This window comes from Leucopleurus acutus (assembly GCF_964270905.1).
Source record: "Leucopleurus acutus genome assembly, chromosome: 10".
In the NCBI taxonomy this organism is placed as follows: domain Eukaryota; kingdom Metazoa; phylum Chordata; class Mammalia; order Artiodactyla; family Delphinidae; genus Leucopleurus; species Leucopleurus acutus.
In genome coordinates, this window is record NC_139153.1 from 85,600,963 (window position 1) to 85,625,344 (window position 24,382).

Here is a 24,382-nt window from a genome sequence, read left to right on the forward strand (position 1 = left end):
GTAACAGCAGATTTACCTTTATCCACACATCTGTTGATACTGAGCATTTTCTAAAAATCTTTTCCAGTCTTTTACCTCATCCCTAACGAGGTTAAATGTGCTTTCATAAGTTTACTTGTCTTCTGTATTTATTTTGGGAATAACCAGTGCATTCACATCCATTGCCTATTTTGGGGGTGGATATTTACATATTTTCTTACAGAACAATAAAGGCTTTTTATATATATCCATTGTAACACCATATATTGTAGTCTTTTTCCCCCTAATTTTTTTTTTGTTGTTTGTTTGTTTGTTTGTTTTTGTGGTACGCGGGCCTCTCACCGTTGTGGCCTCTCCCATTGTGGAGCACAGGCTCCGGACGCGCAGGCTCAGTGGCCATGGCTCACGGGCCCAGCTGCTCCGCGGCATGTGGGATCTTCCCGGACCGGGGCACGAACCCGTGTCCCCCGCATCGGCAGGCGGACTCTCAACCACTGCGCCACCACGGAAGCCCTTTCCCCCTAATTTGAATTGCTACCTTTTTTTTTTTTACCTTTTGACCTCCTTCACCCATTTCTTCTATCCTGCCCACACTCCCTACCTCTGACAGTCACCAATATCTATGAGTTTGGTTTTTTGTTGTTTTTCTTTTAGATTCCATGTATGAGAGATTGTACAGTATTTGTCTTTGTCTGACTTACTTCACTTAAGTGTGATGCCCTCAAGGTCTTTCCATGTTGTCACAAATGGCAAGATTTCATTCTTTTTTATGGCTGAGTAATATTCCTATATATATATAATGAATATTATTCAGCCATATATATATGTATCACAATTTCTTTATGCATTCATCCATTCATTGGACATTAGCTTGTTTCCATAAATCTTGGCCTTGGTAAATAGTGCTACAATGAACATGGGGGTGCAGAAATCTTTTTGAGTTCATGTTTTCATTGTCTTTGGTTAAATACTCAGAAGTGGAATTGCCAGCTCATATGGTAGTTCTATTTTTAATTTTTTGAAGAACTTCTATACTGTCTTCCATAGGGGCTGCACCAATTTACATTCCAAGCAACAGTGCACAAAGGTTGCCTTTTCTCCACGTACCTGCCAACACATGTTATTTCTTGTCTTTTTGATGATAGCCATTCTAACAGGGGTGAGGTGCTATCCCATTGTGGTTTTGATTTGCACTTCCGTGATGATTAATGCTGTTGAGCATCTTTTCACGTACCCTTTGGCCATTTGTATGTCTTCTTTGGATATGTGTCTGTTCAGATCTTCTGCCCATTTTTTTTTTTTTTTTTTTTTTTGTGGTACGCGGGCCTCTCACTGTTGTGGCCTCTCCCATTGCGGAGCACAGGCTCTGGACGCGCAGGCTCAGTGGCCATGGCTCACGGGCCCAGCCGCTCCGCGGCATGTGGGATCTTCCTGGACCGGGGCACGAACCCGTGTCCCCTGCATCAGCAGGCGGACTCTCAACCACTGCGCCACCAGGGAAGCCCTTCTGCCCATTTTTTAACTAGGTTGTTTGGTTTTTGCTATTGAGTTGTATGAGTTCTTTATATATTTTGGATATTAACTCCTTATCAGATATGATTTGCAAATATTTCCTCCTATTTAGTAGGTTGCCTTTTTATTTTGTTGATGGTTTCCTTTGCTTTGCAGAAGCTTTTTATTTTTTAGTTTGATGTAGTCTTACTTGTATAATTTTGCTCTTGTTGCTTTTGCTTTCAGTATCATATTCAAAAAAATCATAGCCAAGACCCATGTCAAGGAGTATACTACCTATGTTTTCTTTTAGGAGTTTTATAGTTTCAAGTCTTACATTCAAGTCTTTAATCCATTTTGAGTTAATTTTTTTATATGGTGTAAGAGAGGGTCTAGTTTTATTCTTTTGCATGTAACTGTCCAGTTTCTTCAGCACCATTTATTGAAGAGACTGTCTTCTCCCCAGTGCATATTATTAGCTCCTTTGTCGTAAATTAACTGACCATATATGAGTGGGTTTATTTCTGGGCTCTCTATTTATTGATCTATGTGTCTGTTTTTATGCCAATACCATACTGTTTTAATTACCATAGCTTCATAATAGAGTTTGAAATCACCCCACACCCCTTTTTGAAGCACATTCCATTGTATCCAGATTTGGGAGATTATTTTTGATATGAAGTTACGTAGTCGATAAAGACCGACTCTGCAGACTGACTCTGGGGAGCAGATGTCTTTCAGACACAAGCTTGGGAATGTTAGTCTTCAGTTTCCCTAGAATCTCCCCTCATCTAAAATAGGACTTAGAGGAACTCAAGAAAAAGAACACAGGTAGTGAAATAGGTAACATGGAATAAAGTTCGTCCTCAGTTTTTCTGACATGATAAAGATCTTACATTCTTAGGGGTCTTTTGTGCTTTGACCTGTATTGTCCCCTTTGGTGCACACGGTAATGGCAGAGGAAAGTAAGAATTAACCTGGAAGGTGCACAGCAGACACCTACCAGACTCAGAGGTCACGGCTTTCCACTCAATAGCTGGGTCAGTGAGTAGTCTGGCCTCTGAGCTTCCTAATCAGATCAGTAGTTTGGGTTTAAGTTACCAGGTGTCCATCTTACCACTGTAGGCTGCCTCCCTGCCACTAATAGGGATGTTGAGTTTCATGTTATACCTAAACAAAGTTTACTCCATAAAAATAAAGCTTAAGGGAATTCCCTGGCCGTCCAGTGGTTAGGACTCAGCGCTTTCACTGCTGGGACCCCAGTTTGCTCCCTAATTGGAGAACTGAGATGCCACAAGCCTCTCGGTGCAGCCAAAAAATAAATAAATAAATAAGTAAACTTTAAAAAAGTCTATTCATCCAGCTGTGTGTGCTTTTCTTTACTTTAACACTACAGACATACCTTAGAGATACTGCAGGTTTGGTTCTAGGCCACTGCAATAAAACAAATATCATAATAAAGCAGGTCACACAAATTTTTTGGTTTCACAGTGCATATAAAGGTTATGTTTGCACTATAGTCTATTAAGTGTACAATAGCATTATGTCTAAAAAAAATTGTACATACCTTAGTTAAATACTTTATTGCTAAAAAATGCTAACCATCATCTGACATACAAAGTTGCCACAAATCTTCAATTTGTGAAAAAACACAATATCTTTGAAGTGCAATAAAATGTGTTTATATACAGCATTAGCCCTTTGTCATGCTTATGGCCCTTTATTTAAAAACTATTCGTGCACGTCCCAGTCAAATTTAATAGACGCTTATGCCTGATGTCACATAGTGCACATATTTTTTTAGCTGAATTACATTCTCCTGCCTGTTCATTATTTCCACCTAGAAGTGTTTGTTCTTGGCTTCCCGTGAGGTCTCAGTGATGTGACATGCTTTCACTCAGAGTGTACATTACCTGAATCCAGGCTTTGACTCTGGGTAACTGCTGCCCCGCAAAGCTTCCAGATTTCAGCAGTTAACTCTAACACCACAAAACTAAATGAAGGATGGCTCAGATCTATTAATATACAAGGGAACGTTACCTTCCCCAGAAGACACTGACACAAACACAAGGTGATTAAAAGGCATTTCTTTGGTCAGATCGTTTTGGGTGCCCAAGACTCAATGTCAGCTTTTCTTTTCTCTTTCCGTAGATGTAACTCCTTCATTGAAAATCCCTCTGCTCTCAAGAAGCCTCAGGCCAAACTGAAGAAAATGCACAATTTAGGATACAAAAACAGCAGCCCTCCCAAGGAGCCTCAGCCTAAAAGGGTGGAAGAGGTCTACAGGGCTTTGAAAAATGGACTTGAGTAAGAACATCAAACCTAATAATGCACTGAAACCTTTTTCCTTTCTAAAATGCTCGGGAAGGTCACAAAAGCTACTCTTATGAGATAAATTTTAGAATGTCTATTTCTGTAGTAGGTGTTTTATTATTGCACCATAATTGAGGAAGCCTTAAATGAGTCCCAAAGATCTGAACTTGATCGGGTTTCCATATCATAACCAAACATTGAAGGAGACCTGAAATAGTAATATGTTTATATTTAACTCTGTAATATTATATTTTACTTAAACACTGGTAGACAGGCATATCTGTTTTAGAGATTGCTGAAGAAGCGTTCTAAAACCTTCTGGAGTATATTATAGCAATGATTTGTCCAGAATAAAACTTCCCTAGTATGTGGTGAGATGCATACTGTCAGTGTCCTATGGAACTAGATAGAATTCTGTGAGCCCAGATCCAGGACTGACTCCATAGTTCTTGCCATTCCCTCCACATTGGTTTTTCTTTCCTGCTATGCCAGCCTCATAGGCATTCTCCTTTTTTACTATCTGGATAGTATCAGATTCAACTGCTAGATCTTTCAAAATGTGGAGAGTTTAGGAAAATGCAGAGCCTCTTCCCTGCCAGCTCTGTGCTCCGCAGAGCAAGGTTCAGGTTCTTAATGCCCCCCCTTTAGAAGGGAAAGGTCAGCATCAGCATCAGATTCCACTTGACAGTCACAGAGTTCATGATCACGTCTCTCTTTTCTTTGCAGTGAGTATCTGGAGGTTCACCAGACAGAGCTGGACAAGTTGACAGCTCAGTTAAAAGATATGAGAAGAAACTCTCGCCTGGTAGGTACCATCTAATCCTTAGGGTGTTCACACAGTGGGTTTTTTGGTTTTTTGTTTGTTTGTTTGTTTTGGCTAACTTCTCTTACTGGATAGACATGGGGACAAGGAAGAAAGTTCAAGAAAAGCAGATCCAAGGGACAAAGTGCCATGTGCTTCCTGATGTTTATTTTAATGCTCAATGTGTTCCAGTATTTTCCAAGCATGTTTATGCAGACAAACTTTGTAATCAGGAAAAAGTACTTTAAAAAAGCCAACTCCCTATACTCCTCTTCCCAAGTAATATAAGGAAATGAAAAGTTGGGGTTTGCCTACCATATTGTTAGTATAGCATTTGGAACCCAGAACTTTCCTTTATATCCAATTTTTTAAAATTGTAATAGGTCAGTGATACCTGAGAGGAAAAGGAGGCTCAAGAGGTCATTGGTAGAAGAAATCAGAGGCGTCCTTGAGCCAGTTCAACTACACACTGTATTGTTGGAGATGCTTGCAAGTTTCCTTTACTCTAATGAATTGTGAGGACTTGTCTGCTTGAAGAGGTGTTTCTAATGATTTTTAATGATTTTGTTAAGTTCTAAATGATATTATGCCTTAAAGTTTTAAGGCATCAGAAAGCCCAGGAAAAGTCTATGTATACGAGGTACACATATACATGAATAGCTGTTATCTTCTTTTTTTTTAAAAGATGTTATCCTTTTCAAAGGCTTAGAGGTTAAAGCCTTCATAGGAGTTAAAAGTTTTAGATTCTAATAATATTAGAAGATAAATTGCTCCCATTTATGTGGAACTCAATGTGGAGTGGCCTTCAGAGCTTTTGAATGTCCCTGGCAGTCCTCAATGGCAACAAATGTTCCTCCTTGGAGAACAATGGTGTATGGATGGAGGAGCTTCCAGCAGGACCTCATGTTCCATAAAAACCCTCCTGATGGGGGATGTGGGCTTAGTGTACTGATTATACTGTGATATTGTGAGCACACAGCAATAAACTTGCTTTAAAAACAATTTGTGAAAAGCTTTCACCACTCTCAAGGGCTCTTCTTAAATGCCAATTTTTACGTGTTTAAACAGGAAGGCAAGTGTTTTTTTTTCTTTTTTTTGCGGTACGTGGGCCTCTCACTGCTGTGGCCTCTCCTGTTGCGGAGCACAGGCTCTGGACGCGCAGGCTCAGCGGCCATGGCTCACGGGCCCAGCCGCTCCGCGGCATGTGGGATCTTCCCGGACCGGGGCACAAACCCGTGTCTGCTGCATCGGCAGGCAGACTCTCAACCACTGCGCCACCAGGGAAGCCCAAGTCTTTTTTTTAACACATATAATCACTGCTACTTTTTATGTTAAAAACATTTAAAAAAACATTTAAGTGGACATGAATTTATGTGTACCTCACTATGTAAGAGAGGAGAGCCCAAAGCAAGTGAACGTCTTAAGGCTCCCAGAAGGCAGAGAGGACTGGGTAGAATTCTGGAGACACAGAGTATAAATAAATATTAGCTCTTAAAAGTATTCTTACTATTATTTAAAATAACCCAGATTTACTCTTTTAAAGCGAATATCAAAAAGTCCAACAGACATTATGGGGCTAATCATTATTTCACTGACAATGCAGAAATGCAGACAAAATCCTTTGATTCTTATCAGTAACGGTTTTGAGGAAGATGTGTTTTAATCCAGATACTCCTTTTTTTTAATTTTAGGGTGTGCTGTATGACCTAGACAAGGTAAGTTATTGTTCTGTGTTGGGGAGTTACTGGGAAATAAAATCCTTCATCCTTGAGGAGAAGTCAGTGATCCTTGCTTAGGTACAGTAAGATCCTAGAGAAATGATGATTTTTCTAATCCTAGAAAAGTTCATGCTTTTATCTAATGAGGATGATGAAAGATCATAAGTACTATGATCTACAGACCCAATAATGTGTTTAAGGTCACTTTTGTAAAAAAAAAGTCACCTGGTTGCAGGGTTTCTCAGTGTTCTGGTTAAGTTTAAGAATTTCCCAAGGGTTTGAAGGTCCTTACCTGTGTTCTCTCTAAATGGGAACGATCATATTTCATCAAATGGAAGACCTCTTTGATTGGAAAACACATCATTATCTTATTTGCCACTAAGAAAAAGAGTGATTACCGCTACACTGTGACACAGTTCTTTCTTTTCACTTAACATATGTATTTTATACTTAGTGACAAAACTCTCTTAGGCCTATTTTAAATGTAGATATATTTTTTAAGTTATATATGATGCTGTTTCTTTCCACACATTTCTGTACATACGAGACCTTTAATACTGAATCATATTCAATGCAATCCCTATCAAACTACCAATGGCATTTTTCACAGAACTAGAACAAAAATTTTCACAATTTGTATGGAAATACAAAAGACCCCGAATAGCCAAAGCAATCTTGAGAAAGAAAAACGGAGCTGGAGGAATCAGGCTCCTGGACTTCAGACTATACTACAAAGCTACAGTAATCAAGACAGTATGGTACTGGCACAAAAACAGAAATATAGATCAATGGAACAGGATAGAAAGCCCAGAGATAAACCCACGCACATATGGTCACCTTATCTTTGATCAAGGAGGCAAGAATATACAATGGAGAAAAGACAAAAGTGGTGCTGGGAAAACTGGACAGCCACATGTAAAAGAATGAAATTAGAACAATCCCTGACACCATAGACAAAAATAAACTCAAAATGGATTAAAGACCTAAATGTAAGGCCAGAGACCATAAAACTCTTAGAGGAAAACATAGGCAGAACACTCTATGACATAAATCACAGCAAGATCCTTTTTGATCCACCTCCTAGAGAAATGGAAATAAAAACAAAAATAAACAAATGGGACCTAATGAAACTTAAAAGCTTTTGCACAGCAAAGGAAACCATAAACAAGACAAAAAGACAACCCTCAGAATTGGGGGAAATATTTGCAAATGAAGCAACTGACAAAGGATTAATCTCCAAAATTTATAAGCAGCTCATGCAGCTCAATAACAAAAAAACAAACAACCCAATCCAAAAATGGGCCAAAGACCTAGATAGACATTTCTCCAAAGAAGATATATAGATTGCCAACAAACACATGAAAGGATGCTCAACATCACTGATCATTAGAGAAATGCAAATCAAAACTACAATGAGGTGTCACCTCACACCAGTCAGAATGGCCATCATCAAAAAATCTACAAACAATAAATGCTGGAGAGGGTGTGGAGAAAAGGGAAACTTCTTGCACTGTTGGTGAGAATGTAAACTGATACAGACACTATGGAGAACAGTATGGAGGTTCCTTAAGAAAGTAAAAATAGAACTACCATATGACCCAGCAATCCCACTACTGGGCATATACCCTGAGAAAACCATAATTCAAAAAGAGTCATGTACCACAATGTTCATTGCAGCTCTGTTTATAATAGCCAGGACATGGAAGCAACTGAAGTGTCCATCAACAGATGAATGGATAAAGAAGATTTGGCACATAGATACAATGGAATATTACTCAGCCATAAAAAGAAATGAAATTGAGTTATCTGTAGTGAGGTGGATGGACCTAGAGTCTGTCATACAGAGTGAAGTAAGTCAGAAAGAGAAAAACAAATACCGTATGCTAACACATATATATGGAATCTAAAAAAAAAAAAAAAAAAAAAAGGTTCTGAAGAACCTTGGGGTAGGACAGGAATAAAGATGCAGATGTAGAGAATGGACTTGAGGACATGGGGAGTGGGAAGGGTAAGCTGGGACAACGTGAGAGAGTGGCATGGACATATATACACTACCAAATGTGAAATAGATAGCTAGTGGGAAGCAGCCACATAGCACAGGGAGATCAGCTGGGTGCTTTGTGACCACCTAGAGGGGTGGGATAGGGAGGGTGGGAGGGAGACACCAAGAGGAAGGAGATATGGGGATATATGTATATGTATAGCTGATTCACTTTGTTATAAAGCAGAAACTAACACACCATTGTAAAGCAATTATACTCCAATAAAGATGTTAAAAAAATACTGAATCATAGTATAATCTGTTTGCAGATATTTTAAAGGGTAATTAAATTTAACGCATGTGATAATATTTATAACTCAAATGGAAGAGATGACACATAACCAACTATGATTATCTTGGGGCGTGCACAGACAGTTGCAGTTGTAAAATGCACCCCATTTCAGAGACATTAAAATGGGGGGGGTGAGTTCATATTTGAGCTGATAAAATGTTATTATGAAGAAACTTAAGTATACTCCAATATGATACTGTCCTGCCAGAAATCCAGTGAATTCCGTTTGGTTGGCCCCTCTTAATGTTAAACATAAGGATTCCAATAGCTAACTCAAGTTCGTCTCTCAGAGTATTTCTTCAATATTTTTTTAAAAAATGCTTTCTAAGTTGATACTAGAGAATCTTTAAAGTAGCAACAGAGATAGGAGGAAAGGGGAAATAGTTAACATCTTCTGGTACTTTTGAGTATGAGATAATAAAGATAGTCACACAGGTCTAATCAGTGAAACTGTAAATGGCTGTACTTTTTCAAATTTCTTCTTTTATTCCAGCAAATTAAAACAATTGAAAGATACGTGAGACGCCTGGAGTTTCACATCAGTAAGGTAACTGACGTTCCTCTTGTCTTTGCCTGATTTTCAGTTCTCAGTCACTGATCAATACACCTTTGGCCTGAGCATAGCCTCTAGTCCATGGAGAATTTCTTATCCAATTGACTCCTAAGCTGATTAGCAATTAAATCCTCCAACAGGCAGTAAAGTTGTAGAAAAAAAATAAGAATGGAGAGCCTGATTACCTAGCACATTGTTTACTCTGCTTCAGTTCAACAGATATTTATTAAGTGTTTCCTGTGCAGCCTGCACGGTGCCTGGTAGAGGATGCAGTCTGGGTGTAGTCTGGTTAGAGATAAGATTAAACCAAACTGACCTACAAAAATCTTCACACTTGCCTAACTCTACATTCAGGTCCCACATACAACTTGGTACCCCCATAGCCTTCTTCATGAAGGCCTTTATAGTACTTAACAACAGCTGTCATGTAGCTCCCTCAATCGTTCTCAAGCTCTTAGTTCCTTCCACTCTTCACATGGCTTGGTTTCCAGATTCCTTTTCATCCTCATTGCCCACTTCTACGTACACCAGTTTGTCAGGGTCCCTGACATCCAGCCCTGAACCCTACAAATAGTTGACTGATGGTCCCACCAGCCTAACGTGGAGTGGGACTATCCCCCCCCCGACCCTGTTCTGGACACTATCAGGCGGTATCAGTACAACCTAGAAACAATGTCCCTTTGAGGGCAGCTGGATCACACCATTGGCAATTCCTATTTTTATCTGCACCCATCATCCTGTGTTCCAAGTGGAGAGACTGGAGGTTTTAGCAGTTCTCTCTACTAGTGGTCAGAAGCCCCAGGTTTTAGTCCCATCTCTGCCACGTACTCACTGCGCTATAACATCTGTGTGGACCTTGGCTTTCCACTCCATGCAGAGGCTGGAGGTGCACGTAGTCAATCTAGATGATCCTAAGAATCCTTTCCAGTTTAAAATTCTATGATGATCTAAACATGTATATGCTACTGCCGTTGTACATTCCCATTCCCACTTTGAAAGATATTTATTACCTTGGCAAATCTGAAATTGCTCCTATTTCTGTTCAACTCAGTAAATAAAACAGGGACTTCCCTGGTTGGTCCAGTGGGTAAGACTCCTCACTCCCAGTGCAGGGGGTCCTGGTTTGATCCCTGGTTGGGAAACTAGATCCTGCATGCAGGCTGCAACTAAGAGTTCGCCTGCCACACCTAAGAGTCTGCATACCACAACTAAGATCCGATGCAGCCTAAATAAATAAATAAACAAACAATGACATCCATTAGAAGATATTTATGTGGTGGGCAAGCTTTGAAATTACTCTGTTTATTTGGAAAAATACCAAGAAAACAATTAGTATTAGGTAAGAGAGTATTTGTCCATCTTGTATCCATCATTGTAAGATATAACAATCCTAGTGGTTATTAAAGGTTGGTAGTCCTCTATCTGCAGCATCTTGTGGATGGATCCCTAACAAATCCTAACAAATGATATTTAATTGATGAATCAGTTTATTTTGATGAGAGCCACAGCTGACTTATAGGTAAGACAAATTCTTGCCTACAGATGGGCCAGTTTCTGCTTAGGTGAGTACATAGTTATCCTTTATTCTAAAGGTTAACTCCATTTGGCTAGGGTAGATTGATATTTAAATGAAAACAAGGGTAAATTTTTCTTTAAATGCAAAGTAGTATACTAAGTTGTTAGGGCTATACCAGTGGTCCAGTTAGCAGTTTCCTTGTTGAGAGGATTACAGTCTTTGGACTACAGTGGGGGAAGAGCTGAAGGGACAGTCCCCCGGGAGGCCATATGGGTGAAACAGCCTGGCCTGCATCAGAAGAGGTATCAGCTCTTGTGTTTCTAAGTGTCTAGGGGACCTGCCGCATCAGAACAATCTGCACTGTTTACTTAAAATTTCAGACTCCTCACCCATCCCTAACCTACTGCATCAGCATCTCAAAGTGGAGCCTGGGCATCCTCATTTTATCAAGCTCACCAAGTGAGTCTTAGCTTAGTCTTAATGTATGGAAACCACCCTCTATGCTAGTCACCCAACCAAAGGATCTTATCAGCAGATATGCCACAACCCCTTGGGTCTTATACCTCCCTCTTATTCAGAGACAAACCCACCAACCCCAAAGAGGAAAGACTGTTCCTTCCAGAGTTTTGACGATTCCTCTCAGTGAAGTGGAGTGAATTGTTGAAGAGCAACAAAGAATCCTTTTAACCAAGAGAATCATTTTCAGTCTCTTAACATTCATATGCTAAGCTAAGTATCATTGACATCTGTATAGAGAAAGCAACTATGGAAAATTGTACTATTAACAGGTAATAGTAATGCTTTTTAGTGATCAGCCAAAAGTTTGCCTTCAGAACAAAAGGGGAATGTTAAACCCTGAAGTCCATCATATTCACCTCTACCTTCTTCTGGTTCTACAACTGTAGCCTCCTTTTTGAGGGAATAAAGTTTGTACTGAAATGAAAAATTCAAGCAGTCCTAGGTAGATAACTGCCTCCCAGAAAACATAATGTCTGGTGATATCCTTCTTAATCTACCTGATAATTCCTGTAGTTAACTGTGGTTGGTGTGTTGATAATTGAAGATAGGACGAGAGACTGTAGAGATAAGTATCGTCAGATATAGCTGTGTGTTTTCTCAGCCTAGGCACTATCGATATTTGGGGATGATTCTTTGTTGTAGGGGGGCTGTCCTCTGTGTTACAGGAGGTTTAGCAGCATCCGTGGCCTCTACCAACTAGATGCTAGTAACACCTCCCAGCTGTGACACTGAAAAATGTCTCCAGATGTTGCCAAATGTCCCCTGAATATCAAAATCACCTTGGATTGATTGAGAATCACTGCCTTAGAAGTATTAAGTGACTGCCAGGCTTATATAATGAATATGATCAATAGCCATTTGCAATGGGTATCTTATTATTTAAAAGCCTAAATATAGAGGTATTGGCAGAGAAATGTTCATTTCCATTCCTCCCGTTTACTTTTTAAAATTGTGGTATAAATTACATGCCCAAAATGTCACAGTTATTATGTTCAGTCTGTTAAGTTTTAACAGTCATGCTTCACCCTAATTTTAAGAATAACTTACCTTTGTTTTCTCTCTTTTGTTGGGCCACATCTTTACAAAAATCATTTTAGATAAATAGCCTTGAGTTCTTTTTTTTTTTTTAAATCTAAATCTGGATGTGTGAATATCACCTTGTGACACTCTCTTAAAATAAAGTGATAATAGCTCAGTATAATGCAACGTCTTCACATTGGTTTGAAACTGCATACACTCTTCCAGTGTTCGTTCCTTATATAAACGACTCCTGTCTTCATTATCTAAACCTTGTCTCGCGCAGTCCACCAACGTTAAGTTCATTTTCATTTTGTGTCATTTGAAAAGAGAGCTCAGAGTAAAATCCAGTTTGAAATAGAGAATGGATCATGTGGCTAAAACAAAAATGATGGATCTGTCTAAAAGGATGACATTTCTACAAGAGTCTCCTTTTGAGGTCAGAAACATAAAGTACCTTAAGCACTTAACAACGGCCAATGTCACTTCCTTCAAGTGTGACAAATATTTATGTCCCTTGTGCTTCTGTTTCGATTCCGGCAGGTAGATGAACTCTATGAAGCTTATTGTATCCAAAGACGCCTCCAAGATGGCGCTAGCAAGATGAAGCAAGCCTTCGCCACGTCCCCTGCCAGCAGAGCTGCCCGGGAGAGCCTGTCAGAGATCCACCGGAGCTACAAAGAGTACACAGAGGTATGCGCCAACCTGCTCGGCTGCTGAGCCCCACCTGGCCCAATCTGAATTGTCGACACCTGCTAAGAACCAGGGGAATGGCACCCTCAACCTCATTCTGCTCTTTAGAGAGAGACGTTTTACTATTTGCCTGCCTTGCGTTTCCTTGAGGCCATCGGTGGAGCGGTTTAAAATGGCTCTCGGGTGGTTTTGTTGGTTGTATTTTGTGTGTGTGTGTGTGGTACGCGGGCCTCTCACTGTCGTGGCCTCTCCCGTTGCGGAGCACAGGCTCCGGACGCGCAGGCTCAGCGGCCATGGCTCACGGGCCCAGCCGCTCCGCGACACGTGGGATCCTCCCGGACCGGGGCACGAACCCGTGTCCCCTGCATCGGCAGGCGGACTCTCAACCACTGCGCCACCAGGGGAGCCCTGTTGGTTGTATTTTTGTTTAGAGCCTTCTGTGGACTCCAGAGCATGTGACTTTCTGTTGTGAGCGTCACCTGTCAGGCACTCACCTCCTATAGTGCCTGGTAATAGGTTTGTTCACGGACGTGTAAATCCACAAGATTTTAGACACTGTGAAGCCATTCACTGACCAAATCTTATACTTCTTTATGTGTATAGTCTCTGCACAAATAGACTACGAATGCATGTTAAAAATTTCAGCAAATGAGTAAGTCACAAATGCCCTGGTATTGGTCATTGAAATGCGCTTCCAAATTCTCTAGTGTACAATCTAATCTAGCTTTATCCCTGCAAATTGAACAGACCTTGTGGTTAAGATGGCTGCCCTGGATATTGGGTTCACCCACCTCCTGCCTACGATTATTTTATTGTAAGAAATTTCCCTTCTATCTTAAAGGAGGCGAGATAAAGAACCATGAACAGAAGCGTGCTTTCCTGCTTTCTGACTGTCTCTGGGGCCCAAACATATGACACAGGGAGGTCGTCACTCATCCGGGGGTCACCCGAAACCAGTGCCTTTGATGAAATGACTGAATTATTAAAGCAGCACTTCTCACTCTCCCATGTGTCTTTGTTCAAAGATCCAATTTCATGAATGAAGTCATCGGCCTGATGAGGGTCTGCTGGACAATTCCCAGAGCTGAGCATCCGGTCTCAGCCCTGGGACGGGAGGGATGTCTTGGATGACTTGCCACAGCATTGCTTCCTGTGTAACCCTCCAGCCCTGCGTCTTGTCTGAACCAAATTTGTCTTTTTTCATGGTCTAAAACAGGGCTTCTTTCTCTCCATTTGGAAGAATGTTTTTTGAATGCATAAAATGAAACCCATAGGAATTCAAAGGAAACAAATTATATTGAAATACAGTTATTTCGGGCTTCCCTGGTGGTGCAGTGGTTGGGAGTCCACCTGCCGATGCAAGGGACACGGGTTCGTGCCCCGGTCTGGGAGGATCCCACGTGCCGTGGAATGGCTGGGCCTGCACGTCCAGAACCTGTGCTCCGCGACGGGAGGGGCCACGGCGGTGAGAGGCCCGCGTACCGCAAAAAAAAAAAAAAAAAGAAAAAAAGAAAGAAATACAGTTATTTCAATATTGTCAGTACAGTGATCAAGATATTTTAAAAATTAAATGTGTGATACAGTACAAGGCTGCTGCTTTATTAACTCATCAAACTACAAGATTTAGCAGTGGCTCCAATAACTATTGCAATTTGAAAGTAATGAAAAATAGAAATGATTTCTCAAGGTACCTGCAACAATTGATGCGACATGAACATAGACGTGACTTTTATCAGGTCTAAGTCACAGGTACCAGTCATACGGCTGCAGCGTGTTTTCTACGTTCATGATGTATGGACATATTAGATATCAGTTAGAGGTTAGTGGAAATAGCGATGTGACTTTCTTTTTTCCCCATCCAAGCTGATGGAGCACAGGTTAAGAATCTCTGGCTTCGAAGCAGCCCTAGTTCATGAGACCTCATTTCCACACATCTGTGAAATCAAGAGAGTAGTTGCCAATGAAGGAGGCTGTTCACAGTACACATGTGGGAGGACTGAGTGGCAGCCGGTGCCTGTCCCAGAACTTTTGTCGGTTGTTTCAGAAGTACCCTCTGGTGGTCAAGCGCCAAGACATGGCATCATATTTCCTCACAAATTCAAAGATGTAGAGTGTAATTTCAGCAAGAGGAGAAAGAAGTCCAAGACTTCTGTAGCTTCCTACCTCACTTGACATCAAGTGGATTCGTATCTTCACATAACCACAAAAACCCGCATTTTATCACAAAGAGGATTTAGGAATAGATGGTTCTGGGTGCCTTTACAAGGGCAGCAGTGTGCGTCCATGGCTGCCTGGGTGAGACAGAAAGCAATTCTGACCACGGATGTCCTCAGCTGTTAAACTAGCTGCCCCCCAAGTTTTTCAAAGACACTGGTCGCAGTCCTGACATGCGTGATAACATCGTTGATATATTTCTAGAAACAGTAATGCATTCCTTCCCAGAGACACCCAGTGCTCTGAGGAAGAAAATTGGTTTACAAAACTGAGACTCTGTTTTCGAAACTTTCCAGCTGCACATAACTCAACCTCAGGAGTTTTCCCCAGCTTTGCTAAGCTACTTGAGGTACCAACATTTAAGAGTCAGCACCTCTAGCTTGCAAATCAGTTCGGAATTCCTTTGCAAACAAAATCCAAATGGAAGTAGCCCCTGTCTGTGCTCACTGAGCTGCCCAGGCCATGCGTCCGAGGCCCTAGCTGGGATGGAGGAAGAAGCTTGCAGATGCTGCCCTGGGGGGCAGGGGGCAGGGGTGTGTGTGTGTGTGTGTGTGTGTGTGTGTGTCTGTGTCTGTGTCTGTGTGTGTGTGTCTGTGTGTGCGCGCAGGGGGATGGGACGGGGACTTCTGCTTAGAACACCAGAGGTGGTATCGAAAGCTTAAACTGGCCATGCTGCAGGAGGGCCACAGCACTTTTCCTCTTGATTTCTGACTGCAATTGCTCTGTTTAGGTCTTCAGACACTGAGGAGGTAGGGTGCGAGTGGTTAGATATCTAACCACAGGCATAGATGGTGTGGCTCCTCTGCCTTTACTGTTCCTCAACATCAGAGTGAGGAGAGGACTTGTCAAACCCAAGAATCATTTTGAGGGCCTCAGGGCATGGCAGCAGGAACTCTGCCTCATTCACTTTGAGTACAGCTGAGCTCCTGAGCTCTTTTTTTTTTTTTTTTTTTGCGGTACGCGGGCCTCTCACTGTTGTGGCCTCTCCCGTTGCGGAGCACAGGCTCCGGACGCGCAGGCTCAGCGGCCATGGCTCATGGGCGCAGCCGCTCCACGGCACGTGGGATCTTCCCGGACCGGGGCACGAACCCGTGTCCCCTGCCTCGGCAGGCGGATTCTCAACGACTGCGCCACCAGGGAAGCCCTCCTGAGCTCTTTTTGCCCCAAATTCTTATTAAGAAAAATTTCAACCCTTCAGAAAAGTCAAGCCTAGTATATTGAACATCATATACCTTTATTTAGACTTCCGTTTGGTAATGTTTTGCCATATTTGCTTTTCTTCTCTTGCATATGTTCAATTTTTTCCCCTTTTTTACTCAGTCATTTGATAGTAAATGGTAGATAACATGCCATTTCACCCCATAAATATTTTAGCACAGATCCTTTAATGATAAGCTATGTAACATGTGTATCCCTTGCATAACCACACACCATTATCACATCTAAGAAAGTTACCAGTCCTCCTGTAGAATTATCTAATATCCTGTGCACTTTCAAATTTCCCTTATTTGACCCAATGATGTCTTTTATAACTGTTTTAGTTTATTTACTTTCAAATCAGGATGGAATCAAAGTTAACACATTGCATTTGGTTGTTATGTCACTTTAATCTCTTTTATCTAAAATTTTTTTTCCCATAATTCTACTGCCTTTTTATAGAATCCAGGCCAGTTCTTTTAGAATCTCCCACATTCTGGATTTATCTGACTGTTTATGATATAACTTAACTTGGTCTTCTATGCTCTAAATTGCCGGTACACTAGAAGGCTTGCTTAGGCTTAGGTTAAATATTTTGTGACGATTTGCTACATACGTGTAACTCACTGCAAACAAGTAAATGCCTCTCATTTGAGCAGTGGTTGTCCACTGCTGTGAGACCATCCTGTGCTTTGAAAGAAATGTAGCCCTAACGCTGGTCTCCTGTGCTCTTCTTAGAACATGTGCACCATTGAAGCAGAGCTGGAGAAGCAGCTGGGGGAGTTCTCCATCAAGATGAAAGGTATTCTTCCTCCTTTTTATAGAGTGGGGTGCTATCTCCGCCTAGCTCCTTGAAGTGTGGCATCACACACCGTTTTTATTTTCCTTGAAAAGATATTGGGCCACTCTCTCTCAACCCTCCCCACTTATGTTAATTTATTGATGCTCCAGAACCTTCTCGTCCTGAGACTTGCCTACATATTTACTGTGCCTACATATTTACTGTGACAGGATCTCAAACATACACAAACATGGAAGAATATTATAAGGAACTCCCATAGACCCATCACCTCCATTTAATAATCAGCAAGATTTTGCCACCTTTGCTTCATCTGTTTTCTTGTCTTTGTTCTTCCTTTGATGAAATAAAACCCAGATGTGGGAGTCTCTCCCTGTAGACTGCAATGTGCCTCTCTTAAAGAATAGGGACATCTTATGATAGGGACACCACAATGCCAAGTATTATCACTTCTAATAAAATGAATATGCCTTTGTTATGAATCCATTCCATTAGCAAATGACCTGGTGGTCTCAAAAGTGAGTTATGCAGTTGTTCAAATCAGGATTCAAATGAGGTCCATGCATTATCATTGGTCGTTAGATATCTCTTTTCAGTTTCGTTTCATCTAAAACAGACACCTCCTTGTTTTTTTCCTACCATTGACTTGTCATGTTGAAGCTGTTGTCACTGTTGTCACTTTCAACATGTCACTGTTGTACAGAATGTCCCACGTTCTAGACTTGCCTGTTGGCTTCTTGGTGGTGTCATTTACTTTGTTCCTTTATGCTCTACTTTCCTATAAACGACCTACCAACTTCTTTATTTTTAAATGTTTTTTAGTGTTAAACCCACACAGGACTGTGCCTTTTCCTCTTTTTCCCAGTGCCTTTCTGGTGTTGACTCCAGGAAGTCCTACTCTGAAAGCATTGTTGATTTGTACTGCAAGCATCTTCAGAACAAAAAGCTCTAGTTGTAGAAAACGGAGCATCCTTCAGGTGTTGTCAGATTTACAGCTCAGTGGCCAACAGGGCTTCAGATGAGCAGCCATCACAGCGAGTCCATCTTCCTTCTGAGTTTGGGCCACGCACCCACTCACCGCAGGGAGAAGGGCTAGTTTGTGTGCCTTTCCTTTTCTGAGGTTTCTTAGCAGCTGGATCCCTGGGTTGCTAATGGGGATTTAATCACCCTCTTGTCTGCTTTTTGCCATTAAGGGAGTAGAAAAGGGGCGCTTTTTTTTTAAGTGCTTGACAGGAGAGCTTAATTTTCCAATGAGTCACCTAACTCAGGAGGCAAAGTGTTCTGTCAAGTGTGATGTCCGTAGAGCCGCTCTGGTTGAGTGTACCTGCGATCAACATGACCTTGACCCTCAGCTGCCCACACGGCTGTGTTCTTCTCTCCAGCAGATCCCGCAGTGAATCAGTCTGTTATTCAGTATGAAGTCTCAATACTTACTTTACTACTGAGGCGGGACATCCGTGCCTTTTCCGTTTTAGGTCCTTTCTCTTCACTGTGGGTCCTCACCGAGTCAGTGGTTCTAAAACCACTCAGGCCCTGCCCCCATCTCAGCAAGTCAGGGCGGGGCCCTGGCACCAAGGAGCTCCACAGCTCTCTTCCCAGCATTCTCTCATTCTAAGGCAAGGGTTACAATGGGAAGCCGTCCTCTTCCCCGTTTCCCTCCCCCAAGATAGGTGGGTGGCACCCTTCGGGTATATTTTTCATCCTCGGGATGATTCTGTCAGCAGCCTGCTTCTGGAAAACCACTGCCCTGAGTCAGTGTTTAGCAGAAAACACTTCTCTCTCCTTCCCCTAACTCTCGGGCACCCTCCACGCAGGCTAGCACAGTCTGGGGTCTTACAGCTGAGAGAAATTCCCATCATGCCGTCTTCTCACTGTTAATCCAAGCAGTACCATATTTCCCCTGTTTCTGACGCACACTATTATCAAAGTCACCAATTTGGGGTGAGTTGGTGACTTCCCCATTTTGTCGATGGGGAGTGGGGTTAAGTGACTTGTCCCAGAAGTCACACGGTACGTTGGAGTCAAACTTGAAACTGAATTCCAGAGCTCGTGGCTCCCAGTGCATTCCCGTCCCCCAGCCCCATATGAGGAGGGACGTTCTAACAAAGGTGAACAGATACTATAAACTATTGCTCAAAACATGTTCTCTTCTATGGGATGGTAGTCTTCCACCCAGCACACAGGCACCCAGGAGTGGGTGGGAGGAAAGGGACAGCCACCCACCAGACCTGGACCTCAGGCCTGAGGGTCAGCGAGGATGCTCTGGGGGCCCTACCATCCACCGGGGGGCCTGGCTGCCCAGCTAAAGAATGGCTCTGGGTTATGATGGGCTGTCATGATGGACGGGCTCAACTTGCTGCCGCCTCTGCTATTCCAGCTCTACCCTCAGCGTGGTTCTGTCTTTCCTGCCCGACGGGCTTCCCTGGCTTCTGTCTGGGTTCAGGGTTTCTCCCAGGGGGGTCACTCAAACCTGCAAGTGATCCTCCTTTTTCATTATTGATTTATCTCACTTCCACTTTCCTAATCTAACATGAAAACTTGAACTATTTCTATGAAGCCTTTCAGGGGTAACACCCCCGTGGAAATCTTCCTCTCTCGATAAAAGGGAGCCTCTCACGCTGCCAAGAAATCTTGCATCTTTGCAGTCACCTACTTTCTTATCTGTTATTCATTCTGGTAAAAAAAAAAAGAAGAAAAAAGAATTACCACCCCCAACATGCATAGTGACACAAGCTGAGGATCTTTCATAATATCCTCAGACCTGGTAAGCCAGCTTCCTCCTGCCACACGCTTCCCCAACACACAGACAGCAATCATTCTGTGGGGTTTTGGAGGGACGGGGTAAGTGATGATGGTAAAGACAATTGAGCCTGCTGTTGGCCAGGCTCTGGGCTGCATCCTAGTGAATGGTCTCTGGCCTTGACTTCCACACAGTCTACTGGAGACAGTGGTTGCATGAGCCAGTCTAATCTAATTCCACGGAATAAATGATCTACTGGATCAATAATGTGGCCAATTGCTTCGATGCCTGGGGGGTGGGGGGGCGTGGCAGGAGGGGGCGCAAAGGGTGCCACCCGCCTATCTTGTGGGAGGGAAACGGGGAAGAGGAAGGCTTCCCGCTGTAACCTTTGCATTAGAATGAGAGGACCCTGGGAAGAGAGTTGTGGAGCTCCTTGATGCCAGATTTTGAAGAGGGTCCAACGCCAGGCTAAAGAGGGAGCACTAGACCCATCCACCAATTTGCAGATGGAAAGACATGGTCTGTTACAGAAAAACTACTTCTCCCAAGTATTACCTACTTCATATTAAGTTCCAGGCAGTGTGTATATCCAAAAGTCTGTGTTGGTACCTGCAGCTTTTAGGGCAGGTCCAGCCTTGGGAGAGGGGACATCTACCAGGGAGCTAGTAAATCTGCATTATTTATGCCTGGTCAGTAAATCATTCAGTCCTGTAATGGGAGCGCCTGTCTATTCAGCTGTCTGGCTGTTTTCCTTGGAGTAGAAAGTGTCACTTCCTTAGCTTCAGAATCGCTCCCCCCCCAGTGCTAAGATTGTCGTGAATATCCAACCAGCCTTTTCTCTGTGTATACGCTGCCTGCCAACATGTGTGATCTTTTTTATCTTTGGAAAGGAAGATCCTCACAGAACTAGAAAAAAAGGCAGCACATTCTTCTGGCAGAATGGTCCCTGAGCAAAAGAAGAACAGGGTGGGCGGTTGCAGACTGTAGCATCTGGGCCTTCCGAATGAGGTCATGGAAGAGCTGTTTTATCAGTAATAGATGTTTACAGTAAAACATCCACAAGGTGCAGGAAGGTGCACCATGGAGATGAAAGTCCCCTCAGCCCCTCCACTTGCCCATGTTCATCCCTGGGTGCTAACCCCCATGATGGTTTTTGGAGTGGCCATAATGAAAGCTTTGTAGACAGTGCAGCAGTAATCCCCAAACTGCTGAGAAAACATGAAGCTTTCCCCAGCTGAAAATCCCAACAGGCCTCAGACCAGAGTCTGAAAGAAACCTGGCCAGGTTTAAAAGATACAAGGCGGTAACTCTAATTGACCCACTGTTAGTTTCATTTCTGCAATCAGTACCATGAGTGGCTTGCATTAGCAGGTAGGACTTGAAGAATCATAGCACAACCCCAGGCCTGTTTTTTCCTGTCTACTGCCACGTGCCACGTTATGGTTATAATCAGAGTATCAGAGTGATACCGCCTCAAGCATTTCCAAAAAATTTTGCTTTAATAACATGAGCTGAGAAGCTCAAAAACATCACTACCAAGTAGCTTTCTCCCATCTGGATAAGTTCTTCCAATATGAAATTTCTGGTGATTTTGAAAGGAAAAAATAAAAATAAAAACCCTCAAAGGATTTTCCCCTTTACTCTTCTTTATCCAGCACTGATATCAGATCAGTTTTTTAGGTTTTTTTGTTTTGTTTTCTAACCAGGCTTCCATTGTAATTGCATAGGTATGTAAATAGGCAGTAGATAAATCCTGAATATTCTGCAGAGGTTTTTTTTGGTTTGTTTTTTTTTTTCAACATCTTAATTGGAGTATAATTGCTTAACAATGGTGTGTTAGTTTCTGCTGTATAACAAAGTGAGTCAGCTATACATATACATATATCCCCATATCTCCTCCCTCTTGTGTCTCCCACCCTCCCTATTCCACCCCTCTAGGTGGTCACAAAGCACCGAGCTGATCTCCCTGTGCTATGTGGCTGCTTCCCACTAGCTATTTTACATTTGGTAGTGTACATATGTCCATGCCACTCTCTCACTTTGTCCCAGCTTACCCTTCCCCCTCCCCGCGTCCTCAAGTCCATACTCTATGTCTTCTGCAGAGGTTTTTAAAGAGTGTTTAGGACTTTATTAGAATTGGTATATCCAGCCAATTGTGATTTATAAAGATCAGTCGATTGTGCTTTTTTTCAGAAGTATTAAAAACAAAAGACTAATCCTCCAGAAAATTATTAGTGAAAATTGGCTTCTTTAATTCTGCTCTTATTTCAGTAAATCTTTTAAGAGGCTTGTTATGTTCTACTTGTTAGTGGAAACTGGTCCTCAATGGACCGGCTCCGTGGATGGAGAGGTGTGACGAACTGGTGAGTTGCTGCCATCTACTGACAGAGAGTGGTAACAGCAGGTGCCTTTTTAGGCCTCCCTGGACCTTCTCTATCATCTTAATCCTGGCATAGCCCGTTGAGACTGGTGCAAAGCAGATTCATCCGTCCCACAGTCTCACAACTTAACGGGGCGCTTCCTAGAAAGAACAGTCTTCTCTGCCCCAGAGAGCACCTCTCCCATCACCCCAGCAAGGAATATCCTCTCTTGCTGTGATAGATGGAATTCCCAACAATAGCTGTACCCACAGTCGTTCCCCAGAAACTATTATATGAGTTTTCACAAAGGCCCGACACTTTGAGTCTTATAAGTGTGCCAGTGTGGGTTTATAAAGAGGGGAGATGAATTCTGCACCTCTGATCCCAGTTGCTTGCTTACAGGTCTGGCTGGTTTTGCTCGCCTCTGTCCCGGAGATCAATATGAAGTAAGTGTGGTGTCGGTCTGGGTGTTGGACTTGAGAGGCAGGAGTCAGCTGTCATTATTTTGCTTCTTCAATTTTTTTTTACATTTTTTTATTTTGAAGAAGAAATTTGAGCCAATAAGTAATTTTGGAGATTAGTGTAAGACCTCCCATGTACGGGTCACCTAGACAACCAGTTTTTAACGTTATGTCACATTTGCTTTATTATTATTAATATTATTATTGTTGTTGTTATTTTGCTGAACTATTTTAGATTAATGCACAGGTATCATGACCCTTCACCCCTAAATTATTTTCCTGAGGGAATTTCCTGGCGGTCTGGTGGTTAAGGCTTGGCACCTTCACTGCCTTGGCCCAGGTTCAATCCCCGGTTGGGGAAGTAAGATCCTGCAAGCAATGCGGCACAGCCAAAAAGAAAATTATTTTCCTGAATGTGGAAAGACTTTCTCTCATATAAACGTTGTACAATTGTCTACACCAACAAACTTAGCACTGGCCCTTTAGCTAATGTCATTTGATATATAATCTATGTTCATATTTTTCCAAGTGTCCCAATATTGTACTTGATAGCAGTTTATTTTTCCTGATGCAAGATCCAATCCAGGATTATGACTACTCAAAAGTATCATGATTGAAGAATAATAGAATCTAGGTCTTTCTTTATAAAAATATACTCCGTAAAAGTAAAAAAGCTTTTTATCTTTTCCCTCTTCAGAAGGGAACTTACATAATGATTTCATCTAACTATCTCCTCCAAAACCTTCTATAATCATTCATCTTGGCCGGGGGTGGTGAGGGGGAATGTGTCTTCCTCTAAGCAGTAAAGCTGTCTGACTGAGGAGAAACTGCACACCCTCCCCCCAGAGTGTGTCAGATTTCAAAATCCTTGTCCAGACCTGTCTCCCTTATCCACAAGAAGGATGCCCTGCTTCTTGCTTCTGGACACTAAGTAGATTTTAGCTGCTGGTTCCTTGTCTTTCTAAGGGAGCTGGGGAGTATGGAGAATTAATCCAGTGGTTGTTATACTGAAGTAGAACTAACGAGAGAAAGTACTGAGCCAAAGGGCACGATGCAGTGACCTTGTTCTAAAGAAAGCCCTTCATACCCTCTATCCTAGAGAAACAGAACTTACCCCCTTTGAAAGTCTTTCCCTGCTGGTGCTCTGCTCCACGCCCCCTGCCAGGGAATTTGGAAGAAGTGACGGTCAGTGGGTGTCATGAGGATGCTGGAGAAGGGGAGGAACAGTAGCTACTGTATTTACTCGCCTTTTTCATCCTGGTGTTTGGTGGGAAGGCAGGTGAGGGCAGTGGAACCTGAGGGCCCTTTGGTGTCTTTCTCCAGATTTTCATGAAGTATGGCCGACAGAGGTGGAAACTGAAAGGCAGAATAGAAGTAAATGGCAAACAGACCTGGGATGGAGAAGAAATGGTGTTCCTGCCCCTGATAATTGGATTAATTTCCATCAAGGTACAATATCGTCATTGCAGTTTGTTGTCTTTGCTGGTGCCACGGCTGGATGGTCCATCGTGGAGACCTGTGCCCGTTACTTCTGCCTGCTGCCCCTCCAGCCCGCAGACCTCTGTATGTACTACAGGTACATCAAAAGACTTGCCCTCGTGTCAGAGCGGGCAATGGAAATGTGAGACGGGCTTGGGAAACATCCACCTCTGATTTCAGATATGGTTCTGAAATGCC

The 24,382-nt window shown here is 42.4% G+C and overlaps 1 protein-coding gene across 4 annotated transcripts in view; it reads left to right on the forward strand.

Annotated features, from left to right (window-relative positions):
* RIPOR2 (RHO family interacting cell polarization regulator 2) overlaps nt 1-24,382 on the forward strand; it is a 211,242-nt gene that overhangs the window by 154,742 nt on the left and 32,118 nt on the right. For all 4 annotated transcript variants that reach the window (XM_082848028.1, XM_082848030.1, XM_082848031.1 and 1 more), the window contains exons 3-10: nt 3,622-3,777; nt 4,510-4,588; nt 6,277-6,300; nt 9,130-9,183; nt 12,785-12,934; nt 17,084-17,147; nt 22,647-22,690; nt 24,029-24,154. In XM_082848028.1, the coding sequence (XP_082704154.1) occupies nt 3,622-3,777; nt 4,510-4,588; nt 6,277-6,300; nt 9,130-9,183; nt 12,785-12,934; nt 17,084-17,147; nt 22,647-22,690; nt 24,029-24,154 (697 nt within the window). The remainder of the gene's footprint in view (nt 1-3,621; nt 3,778-4,509; nt 4,589-6,276; nt 6,301-9,129; nt 9,184-12,784; nt 12,935-17,083; nt 17,148-22,646; nt 22,691-24,028; nt 24,155-24,382) is intronic.